Consider the following 13868-nt stretch of genomic DNA (forward strand, 5'->3'; position numbering starts at 1 on the left):
CAGTAATCTTTGCATGTTCAATAGCCTATTTTATTTTTTTCTTTGATTAAATCATTTGTGTGTGAGTGTTTGTGTGATTATATGTTGCATATCTTGTATTATAAACATGATTAGGGAACACTTTTTGTTTCTTTTGATTGTTTTTTTAACGATTTGAGGTTTTTTTGTAGGCTATTCTTAGTCATTATGTTGCAATATTTTTTCAATAGCCTATGCCATGTCTCTCTTGCTTGCCTGTTTATCTATATTCCCCATGTTGTTATTATAGAAAATTTTGAATTTGTTTAATATGGCGATTGAGAATACTGACTCGAAGCAGACCACACTCATAACATCTGATATTATTGGAACACAAAAAAAAAATTTATACACTTGGTGATAGTTCTTATTATGAAGTACGAAGTAGGCTTGACACATGGGTAGAGAGAGAACCTGCTTCATTGTCAAAGTCTGTGTGTCTAACATTTTTCATAGAAAATACAACATCAAAAAATTGAGACCGAAACTTATACGCTCAAACTTGCATAAGCTAACACATTTAATACATGCCAAACACCAACAAACATTTCAAGTGTAGCCCAATCTAAGAATGAATGTAAAAAATAGTTGACGAGTATATGACTACATTGATGTCTCCCATCCCAAAAGCATCTAAGGAGGGGAAGGGGACTCAGTACTGAAGAAGTGTCACCTATTGACTGACTCTGAGGTAGTTGTTAACCTCAATCTTCAGATAGAGAAAGCTAGAGACATGGTCACCTGTAGTGGCAACGGTGAGATGGAAATGGTACCTCAATAAGAGAAGATGTGAACCCTATGGTTGAGGTTAATGAAAAGGGTCTTCAAAAAGTGGAGGTGAATGAGGGTCCTTAGAAAGAGAAGGTGGATGGATCAAATGCTTAGCTAAAAGTTAATGTTGTGTTGGAGAGTGCACAAGATTAAATATAGCATGAAACAAGGTCTGATGCTCCAAGGATGGTGTTGCAGCGGAGAACAAGTTTCAATACTCGTGGACAAGTACTTTGTTAATTTGTTATTTTATATATACATGTTTGTAAGATGTTTGCAATCATTATCAAATTTATATTCAATCAATGATAGACTTGTCATATATATATATATATATATATATATATATATATATATATATATATATATATATATTACTTCAATCTTTAATCTGTGTGCGTAATTAAATGATTAATTTGACTGATTCCATCAAAATTAATTGACTGTAGGATCTGCAGTCTCAAGATTCAGAGGATCCAACAAACTATATGCAATAGTTTTACTAGTTCTAAACACATGAGTTATGCGTAACACTAACAGATGATGTGAAGTATTGATTGGATTAAATGCATTTCTAAACATTCTTAAAGATCACACCATGAAACATTAGTCATAATCTCTTATAAGTCATTGTGCAGTTATGGAATCCAGCAACCAACACATTACAATTCAAAAATATTGAGATGATCATAACGTTGGAGGATGTGATATGAGTCACTAGATTTAAATGCCATAGGAAACCAGTGAGTGCACATCAATGGAGAGATTTTAAGTGCATTTGTGATATTTATCTATAAATGAATGATAATGTATTCAAAGGTGAAATAATGAAGTTATCATGGTTGAGGAACCACTATGACTCCAACAGGGTGAGGAGAATAAGGGAAAGCTACCGTGTGTTAGGAGGAAAGGACGTTTCTAGGTTAGACATGGAGGTGAGAGCATTCTTGCTCTACTTATTTGGTACATGTGTATTCATTGATACTGGTACAAAGTCGATCCACAACTCATACATTCAACTGTTGCAAGACTTGGATCACATCGATGAATACACATGGTGATCAATCTTACTTGCATATCTATATTAAAGATTGAGCAACATAAGGCATGAAAGAAAAAACAAGGTCACCATGTTGGTTTTATTGGAGGTATTTATTCCTTTATTGTACTCAAACATTGTTGATATACTATATTATATATTAATCCATATTAATTCTTGTATTAATGTTTGTAGGTTTGGATATGAGAGCACATATCCATTGGAAGGCTCTTGAGATATGACTGTCTTCCTAAATTTCTATGTGTTGAAATATAGAGTTGATCACACAACGAACAAAAGGGTTCTAGTCAGAGAGTGTTGGGTCCTCTTGTGAGAAGGGACCATTGTGTTGCATCATTGCACGGGCTGACCAAGACACATGTAAGTATTATTCAAACAATGTCCTCTATTTTTTATAAATAATATGATATAGGACTAATCATGAATAAAACTTTGGTCTATTGGTAAGATGGTGCCCCTACGATGACGCAAAGGAGGAGGACCACTCATATGTGGTTGTGCAAGCGAAGGACATTATGAGGAGGGACATTTAGTTGCACAACATGAATGAAGTTATGCACCAAATGGCCAGTCGATTGTTCAGTAATTTAGTTTTATTCAACAATCACCCAATCGTGCTTGTGCTATTAATAAAGCAGTCTTGTACACAATGAAGGACCAGACAAAGGATTACCCCATGATCTTCTTCTCCGAACATAAAGACTGATGCGAAGGTGGCGAATACATCAGTTTGTCATTCATGATACGTGCTTGCAATGACGAGGATGTAGCTGCTGACAACCTCTAATTTACAAGTAGTCCCTCCATAAAGAGGGCCATTAAGGAGGAGGAACTTGGAGCGAGGAGTCTGAATCATGTAAGGACTACAAGTGGAGAGGATGACCACTTGGCTCTTGCACTAGCTGAAATCCGTATGTTGAAGGAGATGCTTCAAGCAAGAGAGTCTATTATATGGACTCAAGCTGACCTTATCGCTAACAAATATCGGGTCACCGAGGACCTATGAGTGCGCCTAATGCATCCACAATAGTCTTTCATCTTCGATTGTATATACATAAAACAAATTATTAAATTTAAATTTGATAGATTTTTATGTTTTTTAAATCGCTAATGTTCTTTTAATATTCAATGTTTTGTAAGTTTTGAATGTTCTATATATTATGTTTTGTAAGTTTTGGATGTTCTGTACATTATGTTTTGTAAGTTTTGGATGTTCTTTAAACAAATTTGTATGTTTAACTTCATTTTAAGTTAAATTTGAATTGAGTAGGTGAACTTGAATGTAGCAGGCAAATTATGTTGAATGTTGTAAATTTAAATGTAACAGGTGAATTATCTAAATGTTATAAATTTGAATTGAGCAAGTAAAACTGTCAATATGTGAGGATAAGGAAGTTTGCAAAAAAATATTTACAAAAAATAATCAAGGTTTGCGCGGATGAGGAAGTCCGCTAAAAAAAATTTGCGAAAAATAACAAATAGTTGTAAGGATGAGGAAGTCTGCAATAAACAATTTGTGAACAATAGGACTAATATTTGCGAGGATGAGGTAGTCTATAGAAAGATTTGTGAACTTTCTCAATCTCGCAAATATTGATTATTTTTTACAAATCTTTTTTACGGACTTCCTCATCCTCATAAATATTTGTCATTTTTTGTAAAAAAAATTTATGGACTTCCTCAGCCTCATAAATATTTGTTATTTTTTGCAAATCTTTTTTTGTAGACTTCCTTATCCTCGCATATCAGAACATCCAAAACTTATAAATTCAAATTTACAATAAGAGAATAAAGACCAATAGAATGACAATTCAAATTCAAAATTTTAAATTTACATCCAGAATTTAAAAATACAAATTCAAATTTACAACATTTAGATCATTCAATCAAAGATAATTTAATAACTTAATGATTTACAATGATCAATACATTTTATGCTTGTCCTTGTTGCAAACCTAAAATGAAGTTAAACATACAAACATGTTTAAAAAACATCCAGAACTTATAAAAAATAATGTATAGAACATCCAAAACTTATAATTAATAATATACAAAACAATAAATATTAAAAGAATATCAATAATTTAAAAATATCAAAAAATCTGTCAAATTTATATTAAATAATATGTCAAATTTGCATCCAATGTTTTACAATATTAATCAACATATAGTTTTTAAAATTGTCCACAACCCAACTTTCAATGTCTCATTCTCTGATACCTCATTGTTTGATGTCTCGTCCTCTGACACCTTATTGTTCGATGTCTCATTCTTTGCCTTTTGTTTTTTTTTGAATATTTTTATTTTGTTGTGGTCTTTTCTATTTTTTGCCTCCTCCTCAACCTTCTTTTTGACATCCTCTGAAGTTGTCTTCTCCCTCATGAGTTTATAGAATTGAATCATACCCTTCTCGGTTTTTGTTACATTTTTCTGAAAAATATTATTAGCAAATAACTAACTATAGATTATATCTCAAAAACTTAACAAAACAACATATAAACACGTACCTACATGAAGTTTAATTTATTGTTTCTGCGTAATTCATGTATATACAGTAAGACAAATATGCCACAATCATACCTGTAACAATCATATACAAGTCAGCCACATGTACATGTACGAATTGAGTTAACAAAAATATGCAAATTACCTATTTTCTTGTTGAGGAATACCATCCATGGGACAAACCATCCAATCAGTGTAACAATCATAGACAAACCACGATGCAAACAAATAAACCTACAATGCCAACATTTAACCTACCAAGTACAAGAAAATAATAAGCACATTATTGAATAAGTAATGTTATCGTACTATATTTTTTATTATATGCATTAGTTGTATTTTCCATGAAATTGTACAACTTGAACTCTTTTGCATTCATATTCATTTTTTAAAGAACCTAGTGTTAGTTGCCCAAATTGATAAAAATTAAGATCTGCAATATAAATCAAGTTTAAAGTCGTTGTGCACGTGCAAATTTATGTTTTATAAGTATACAAATTTGTAGAGTGAATACCTTGTCAGCTTTATCGAAAGTATACGATAATTTGCCAGTCTTCAAGTATGAACGAGCCTCCATCTTATATCCCTTTAGTTTCGACTATTTGCTTTAAACAATTAATGTTTACCAGTTAATTTCTATTAGTTGACAAAAAAATATCAAAAACCTTATTTTTGAGTTTTACAAATATAGAGATTTAGGTAAATGGTCTTTAGCAGTTTCCCATGTTCTTCTTGTGGGCAACTTATAGTCTTTTTATGAATCTTTTTAGATGCTATATAAGAGCAGTATGTGATATATCCTTGTTAGATTCAAATGAGTGTATATACAAGTGTATCAAAGGAACAAATAAACTAATGTATAAACTTAGCACTTACATCACTTGCCAATAAAGCTTGTTCGTTAAATTCATGTTTTTTCAGTTCTGGCAGCCCATTGTTTTTTTATGTCAATAACATGTTCTCATCATTAATTGAAAAATGAATATAAATACATACATAAAATTGTATCATTGGTTGTATAGACACATGACTCAGGACATTGAAGATACCTTAGGCAACACAACTAAGTCTTTGCTTGGGGGTGAGGATGGGGGTTTGGATCCCATTCTGCTATCACGTTTTCTTTTATACTTATAAGTATTCATCGCAAACTACCTAAGATATACATAAAAAATATAAGACATTGGATCAGTTCATTTAAAAATACTAGATAAATACAAAGAATAAAAAAAGCAATTCATTAAACAACTCTTAACAAATATACATTTTGCAAAAAGATCTCACATACTGTAAAAAAATCTTAAACATAATAAGCATTAAACAGTAAATTTAGTGACAAATATTAAATAAAATATAGACAAATATACAAAAAATATCCACAACAACAACCAAACACAATTACACATTGGGGTATTAAATGCTTATATCTACAAACAAAATTAAAAGTTTAGAATGAAATAATACAAATACACAAGTGGTTATGGAACTCACCTTTAATCTAACTGGGAAAGTTGATGCGAAGAATATTGCAACCTCATCGAAATGCAAAAAAAAAAAAAAATCATAGGAATCACTGCAAGGGAAGGGGGAAAATATTGAGGGTTCTTTTCAGAATTAAGTGAAAAAAATGAACAAAAATGACTTTATATATGATTCAATGAGCATGCGAATTTCATAAAACTTTGCAATGTATTATATGCGCAGATAGCCACTTATTTGCAGATCTCCTTGATGATTAGTTAAATGATATCTACAAGGCTCTCTGCAAATTTCAAACCAAGGTTGCCAAACTAGGAAGCAGAAGCAGAAAACGATACAGGAAGCGGAAGTAAGAAGCGAGGCATTTTAAAATTTATAGGAAGTGAGAAGCAAAGTATCAATTTAAAAGTGAAATATTAAAAAAAAATGAAACAGTATGGTAATTGAATAGGAATCGAACAAGAAACAAATAAAAACTAAAATAAAATTGATCATGCTTATATTTCATGATTTTTCAGTAAAAGAGTTAAATTTTTGTCAAAATTTAACAATGATGGTTACTAATTTAAAGAAAGTACATGAAAAATGTGTGAAAGCGTGAGAGAAAATACATGAAAAACATGAAAAGAAACGTAAGAAAAGCATATAGGAAGCATAGACCATGTGTGTGGGAAGCATAGAAGAAGCGTGGGGGAATCGAGATTGCCATGAAGTTTCGAAAGCAAGTAGTATCGCGCTTTCGAAGCGAGTTTCTGAAAAGCGAGCTTTCCACCTACCTAAGAAGCTTCTGGTAACTCTGCTTCAACTATATATGTGAATTTAGTAGAATATTTGTGAAGTTTCAGTTAGTGAAAGTTTGCATATATGATCATGTGATTTTTGCACAATATATGTGAATTTAGTAAAATATTTGCGACATTTCAGTTAATGGAACTTCGCATATTTAGTCATGTGAACTTCGTTCACTATATCTGAATTTAGTGAAATATTTGCAATGTTTTAGTTTAACAGGAGGTTTGCAAATTTGGTTATGCAAACTTTATAAGGTCTGCATAAAAAATCATGCGAATCTACATTTAAGTGAGCGTTTGTGATAGTCGATGGGTGGATCGATTTATCACGTGAACCTCATGAGGTCGTTTGTGCAAAGGGTAAAATAGTCTTTTTAAATCCAGATATTTACAATTTTGAATATCGGGCTGATTTTAAAAAAAAATAAGAGTTTTTTAGAAAATGTCATTTTTGTCGTATAATACGATCATTTTCTGTAAATAATACCCCCAACGAAATATGGTTTCTACTAGAGAAATATGCTACAGTTAACTGCAGCCATTAATTCCTCGTTAAACCCTAACAGCTAAATAACAGCCATGCATGTAACAACTATCTAACAATCACCAACTAACGACTCAATTACTATACATTGATTCAGATTTATAACATTCATATGACATTGATTTATCGAATAAGGTTTTCCGTCATAGCCAAGCGAGAGTCAAGTCAGATAGAGTGGACTCTAACCAAAGACTGATTCCTAACAATTGAACGGTGCTGAACACGAGGTCAGATTTTATCGTATAAAGTTTGCACCAGTAAGTTTCTGCTAGAGATTACAGTACAGTTGAATTAGCCGATATTTTCCAGATTTTACAGTTGGAAACCTTTGTTTCTTAATCATCTAACCATTTATCCCTGCCCGTTGGGCTCGAGCATATATAAATCTAAGCCATCCATCTTAACTATCAAACAATGGACTTCTCTCCAGTTTTCTTTCAATTTTTATCTCTTTTTCTTGTTTTAGAATTAGCCTCAAAAACCGAAAGTGAAACAAGCCACCTGTAATTCTAGGTCAGTTCAGATCGGAATCAAGCATGTTTGGAATCGTGAAATAGTTTTACATTCTACTTGATAAGCCTGTCTTACAAGCCCATTAAGCTGAGCTCAAACAATGGTGGCTCGGCTATATTCAGCTGTGCCTTACGAAGTTATAATATAATATATTCTTGGTAGGATATATACACAATGAGTACAGAACTTTTGATCGTATAGTTTGTTTATCAGAAAGTCGTAAATCTTAGGGTGTTATTTGGATTCATGGAATTCAGTGAAACTGGAGTCATTCCCCTGTGGCTGGAAAATGGTCAAAGGATTTAGCAGAATCGGGTTCCAATTCCACATAATTCCATCAATGCAAAGGCACCCTGAGGGTCAGGATGCAAGTGCAATATTGTTTAAAATTTCTCAGCTATACGATTAGATTGTTATATGAAAGGACCAAAAAATTGATTTTTAGAGTGCAGTAGCATGATGCCAAGTTGATGTCAAAAGCTTTAAGATGTCCCCACATCAAAATCTAGAAGTAAAGCTCTCGTTCGTGCTTGTACAAAAGGAAGCAATTAGACCTTCACAAGAACCATGGAGATTTCGGCCCAAAGATCACGCACTAACAGAAAGAGGCCTATTTTTCAAAATCAACACCAAAGTCAAGATGATTTTCCTGCTTGCTCCAAGGGAGGTTGGCGCGGTGGGGTGGGGCCTTGGCTGCTAGATGGGCAGTCAAAGATTTGATTCCCATAGGCGTCACCTGTTTGCATAAGCTGATGCCCTGAATGGGCCCTAAGGGCAGGGGTACTAGCCTCAAAGTTTTATGCTGTCAGCATGACGACCGTATGTATGGCAGGCTGAGCCGGCACGATCCGATCTTCATGTTGGGTGTGTTTTTTTCAAGTTATAAATAACAAAAAAATGAATTTTTTGCTTGAAAAAAAGATTGATTGGAATATCTAAAACATTTCCTATCGCGTCCTCTTTTCTTTTACCAATCAGTATACAGTCGTACAGACAACAGGGAACATAAGCTAACAGGGAACAAAAATGCAATATTTATAAAAAAATGTCTATTATTCTCAGCTTAACCAGAAAAGTACCATCATTTAAACTCCAGGCATGATTTTAGTTCCAGTCACCAACTTCAGAATTAGCTTTATTTTTTGCTTACGTTGATATGCTGGCAGAGAATCGACCCCAAATTATGACACAGGTTAGTGCAGAGTTCACGTTTTATTAATGCAAAAATATGGCAACCATCAAGATTATACAATAGCCTGGATGCAACCAAGAGTAAAGCTCATTCCGACCTCTTGCGTGGAGGGGGAATAGTAAAAAGAGAGAACTTTATCATCTTACAAAGTGTACAGATTCATAAACAAGTCTAAACTGGTATCTGGTTTTGCACAAACTCTCTCATGCGGACTCGAACTCAAAAAGGTTTTCATCGCTTTTTATCGATGAAATCTTCCATTTGCTCCTACTCATCGAATCCAGAGTCTGCATCAGATCCACTAGGCCTGCACTCTGATTCGTCATAAACTGTGCTGTGAAATTCAGGATTCAAAATCTCCTTTAAATCACTTAAGACGTGAGGCTCCACCAACTTCCAGAACCATATTGCATTGCTACCCTGACAGCCTATCCAAAAAGTCCTACCTTTCCGCTTAACCTTGCAATCAATAGACTTTGTTTTCAATGCCTTCACCACCCGCTGCACATCTTCTGGAGCGCATCCCTTTATCCTAAGCAAAACATCCCCCGATGAGCTCTTATGGCCTCCATACATGTACCAGTAAGCTAAGACACGGGGCGATAGCCATCGATGTATGAGTTTTGGGATCACTGGCCGATCCTTTGGCCAGAACTGATCAGCAAAGAACCCAAAAGATGCATGTGGAATCGTGGCAAGCCTACATGAGATCTCTTCATTTCCATCGCTCTGCCGGCTATAAGAATCCAACCACTCAAAAAAATTCTCATGAATGTGCATCTTCAAAAGACTATGGACAAAGGACTTCTCTTTGAACTCAAAGTGGAGCATGTGATTCTGCTCGACCGATTCTATTTCAGTACCACCTAAAAGTAAACCAATCAATATTTCACGTTGCTCTTTGTCAAGCTTTAGACTAATTGGCTTCTTAACTACCTTCTTCTTTGAGCTCAGGATATGATCTAGTTTTTCAATCAGTGGAGGCCTGACTTCATATTTCTTCTTGCACATCATATCATAAATTTGTTCTGCCTTCCCATGCAGACCAGAAGCAAGATATCCTTCTAAGATAATGTTGCATGCTCGATCATTAGCACCGAGCACACCATTAGTTTGCATTTGATTGAAGACCTCCTCAGCTTTTTCAAGGTTGTTGGTTCTTACCAGGGACTCCAAGATGATATTGTAAGCGGCTCGATTTGGACGACATTCTGCACTACATTGGACAAAGGCAGATTCCACTTTATCATGCATATTCAGATCCAGATACATATTCATCAAATCAACAAATGCAGGCAACAGAGGCTTCATCCCACTCTTTCTGAATTCATCCATAAGTGTTTCTGCAATTTTGGCCGCACGGGCTTTTGACATCACCTCAATGACCTTATGATAAGCCACAATGCTGTTGGGCACTCCATGCTCTTGCATGCCCCTGAAGACACCCAAAGATTTCAGAGGTTCCCCTAGTTTGGCAAATAGATCCATTCTATAAACAAAAGCCTGAGAAGGAAGACTAAAACCAGAATCAAGTAGCTTCTTCCAAGTCCTTTCAGCTTCTTCAGCATCTCCTTCCTTGGAACAAATCCTCAGTATGGAGACAAGCACATCTCGACTTTCCTCCAGTCCTACCTGCTGCATCTCTTTCCTAAGCTCTGCAACCCTCACTTTATCAATGTCATCTTGATAGCTGTGGAGCCAAATCAGACCTGCATATATATCCCCTTGTATCTCAAGTTTACTTGATTGCAGATTATGGTAAATAAATTCTGCCTGCTTGAGATAGTATTTCGATGTACCTCCTGGTTTACTCACAAGAGCTCTAAACAGAGCATTATGCAAACTGAGGCTAGGCCGGTAACCCCCTAATTGAATCATTCGGTTATAAATCATACAGGCTTCTTCCAAGCAACCATGAGCATCTGCCCCAATATAAGCAATAATTAATATATGAAACGTAGATTCACAAGGCACCTGTCCATGGTTTACAATGTCATCAAACAACTCTCGACACTTTGAATATTTCCGCTCCTTGCCCAGGTAATCTGCTAGCTTGGTAATGAGAGAAAAATCAAATTGAAACCAATGTTGCTGGAACATCCACTTATACACCTGCACAAGTTGCAGCATATTTTCTCGTTAGTAAATGGTAAACCTCTGTACAGTGGAATTATGCATCAATTAGTAGAACTTCAGGAGAAAGAAAATAAGAAAAAGCATTCCCAGTTACTATGTATCACATATAAAAATTGACCACGGAAACTAAAGAATGCCATTTTGGCCTTTCAATTGGTTCAAACAACCCGAAAAACTCGATTATTTTCTCCTCCATCATAGAATACATTTTTATCATACCATCACAACCAGTATTTACCTTTAACTAACAAGTTTCAGCGCAAAATGAATACTATAAAACTTGCACAACAAAAAGCAACCCTTTTTTTTCAGTGCTGCTATTGTTTAAAGTAATTTATACTGCAAACATGACTTAGAAGTCTTCAACTTGATTGCTAGAGGCCTATATTTTTGGTCAACACAGCATCAATCATGCCCCTCAAGTGAGCGCATACTCGCTCACATTTCTTTTCCATTTAGTATAGTTTATACCTGGCTAGAAGATTCCTACTTGTAAATAGCGTCTGAAAGGGTTTCTCATCTTTTTGAGGTTGACCTCAACGCAGCATCAATCATACCTGTTCTCGTGTTCCGCCTTATAACCTTACTCAGGAAAACCTGTTCTGGACCTTGACTTACATACTTATGCAGAACAGGGGAGTTCCTAAAGCCATGGGCTTATTCAGAACGGAGTGACAATTCATAAGACATTGTGTATTTCAAAGAATCCAATTGATGGTGTTATAGATCAAATTATAACATCTCATAACGCATAAAGAAAGCTCAGAAGCTTTAGGGGTATGTCCCAACATCCACTGTACTCTTCAACCAGGCCAAGTAAATTACATTTTTAACTCTAAGGTTGGGCGTTTCAGACTAAAACCTGTGCCATTTAAATAAGTCAGACAGATTACATCTTGAACTCAAAAGCAGACTGCACAAGAAAATTTAAGAAAGAAAGAATTACAGAATGAAAAACATTAAAACACTTAAACTCAACTTACTCTAACTCATAATGCTAAAACCCAAAAAAGCCTTTTTTCTTCTGAAAAAGTACATCTTTTTCGAATTCAACCAACTTAGGTCATACCAGCCAACCAAATTGAGATTGGGAAGTAAACCAAACACTGAATTTTCCCGCATTTAACTAATTCAGACCGTTTAAGCCATGGAATCAAGAAATGGGAATTCAAACCATAAAAGAAAAGTAAGAAACCAACCCTAAAACTGGCATCGTTCTCGCGAATCCTCAAGAAATGGACGATTATATACGTCGCGTCCTCTTGGGTCATCCACTTTCGTTGAGAATTGAGGATCCTGATGAGCGTGGCGGGCTTGTGGGAGGGCAGAATCTTACAGAGCCAAGCAACTTTCGACCGCCTCCATTGCTCGGGAAGCTCCTGCAGGTCCTTCACCTCCAACGGAGGGCCTGCCGGCGTCCGAACGTCTCCGTCCGAACCCGAAGGGCCGGCGCCCTCGAACCTCTCTCCCTCAACCTCATCCTCGGTGGTTCTTTGGTCCTGCAATTCGAAGGAAGAGGCGGGCAGAAGGCCGTGGAGGAGGTGGCGGCGGCGGGAGGTGAGGTGGATTCTGTTGTGGTAGTGAATGTGGGCATGGGGAGGAGGAGGGTTTAAGGGGAAGAGTAATGGGGAGTAGTGGAGGGTGTGGGGTGGTGTGGTTTTGGGGGAAGAGAGGGCTCCCAAAACTCTAAGCCTGAGGCTGAGGGAGGAGGGGAAGGAGAGGGAGAAGGAGAAGGAGTTTGTGGTGGGTTTGTGAAGGAAGAAGACTTGGAGAACGCCGAGGGTGGATAACTCCTGCGTCCCACCGCGGAGCAACATTCTCCCTCTCACACACACACACACACACTCTCTCTCGTTGTTTGCTTGTTGGTTTACCCGCCCTAAAAGGCGCAGAATCTAGGGATGTAAGCTGTTCGAATTCAGGCCGGATATCAGGACGAATTAGAATCAGTTTAGTCGGATTGGGTAACTAAGGGCTTTTTTGGTAGCGCGTCCAGCAGGACGAAAATCACATGGGAGGATGCAGATCAGGTCATGCTGCGATTTTGCTCATGCCGACATCGTGGCCATCCTATTTGTATTTTAAAACGCTAAAAAGTCAAGAGGAGTTATCATGCAAAATTTTGCTTAGAAGGAAAAAAGTTTTTGGGTTTTAGCGATTACATTGTGGTCATGTGTGAATGCATGTGTTATCACTTAAAATTTTATTTTTTGCAAGTCAAACTAATCTTTTGAAAAAGATTTAAGAAAAACTTGTCTTCGTTTTGAAAATATGGGTAAATTAAGAGAGAATGTGACTCGTGTGTCGGTACGAGAATTAACCATTCTTGACACCGTAATCAAGAGTGATCGAACCAATGATAGAGATTGTCTTGCTTGCTTAACTGTCTAAAAAATTATTCTAAGTTCTAGAATGCACAAAGAATCATACATGTGCTATGATTTTTAGAAAATATTGATTGAAAACATGATACATGCTTGGAATTGTTAGAAAATGCTTTTGAAAAAAATATTTTGAGAAAATCATTTTTCTAAAGAGAGTAATAGATTGAGCACAGGATCTTTAGAGCCTAAGTCTAAATGATGCAACCTAAATCTAAATGATGCATGGATGCGGTTTGTAAAAAAACTCTTTTTGAAAAAAAGTTTTAAGAAAAATCATTGAGAAATCCTCCTTTGCTTCAGAAATTTATTTTATATAAAAAAGATTTTTGTGCCATATAGAATTTGAACGAAATAAATTTGCTACATATCCCTGACTATGACCACGGATATACTTTGAATATATCTCATTAAATCCTAAAATGAGGGTTTTGAAATAAAAGTGTTAAAAATATGCAATGATTTTTTAAAATAGCCT

General features: G+C 35.6%; 1 protein-coding gene across 1 annotated transcript; it reads right to left on the reverse strand.

Annotated features, from left to right (window-relative positions):
* Positions 1–8989: 8989 nt before the first annotated feature.
* LOC149820075 (pentatricopeptide repeat-containing protein OTP51, chloroplastic-like) lies at positions 8990–12826 on the reverse strand. The gene is made up of 2 exons (XM_089981738.1): positions 12209–12826; positions 8990–10985 (listed from the first exon to the last, which is right to left on the reverse strand). The coding sequence occupies exons 1-2, from the start codon at positions 12824–12826 to the stop codon at positions 9141–9143; spliced, it is 2463 nt and encodes an 820-aa protein (XP_089837864.1). The 3' UTR covers positions 8990–9140.
* Positions 12827–13868: the final 1042 nt, after the last annotated feature.

The sequence above is a fragment of the Nuphar pumila genome, chromosome 12, assembly GCF_984573655.1.
Source record: "Nuphar pumila chromosome 12, dmNupPumi1.hap1.1, whole genome shotgun sequence".
Lineage (NCBI taxonomy): Eukaryota > Viridiplantae > Streptophyta > Magnoliopsida > Nymphaeales > Nymphaeaceae > Nuphar > Nuphar pumila.

Bases quoted from the DNA above. Each gene is read 5' to 3' on its own strand.
- LOC149820075 (XM_089981738.1), bottom strand. From the start codon at position 12,826: ATGTTGCTCCGCGGTGGGACGCAGGAGTTATCCACCCTCGGCGTTCTC. The intron at 10,986-12,208 runs GTTGGTTTCTTA...CAACTTGTGCAG, and splicing joins AGAACGATGCCAGTTTTAGG to GTGTATAAGTGGATGTTCCA.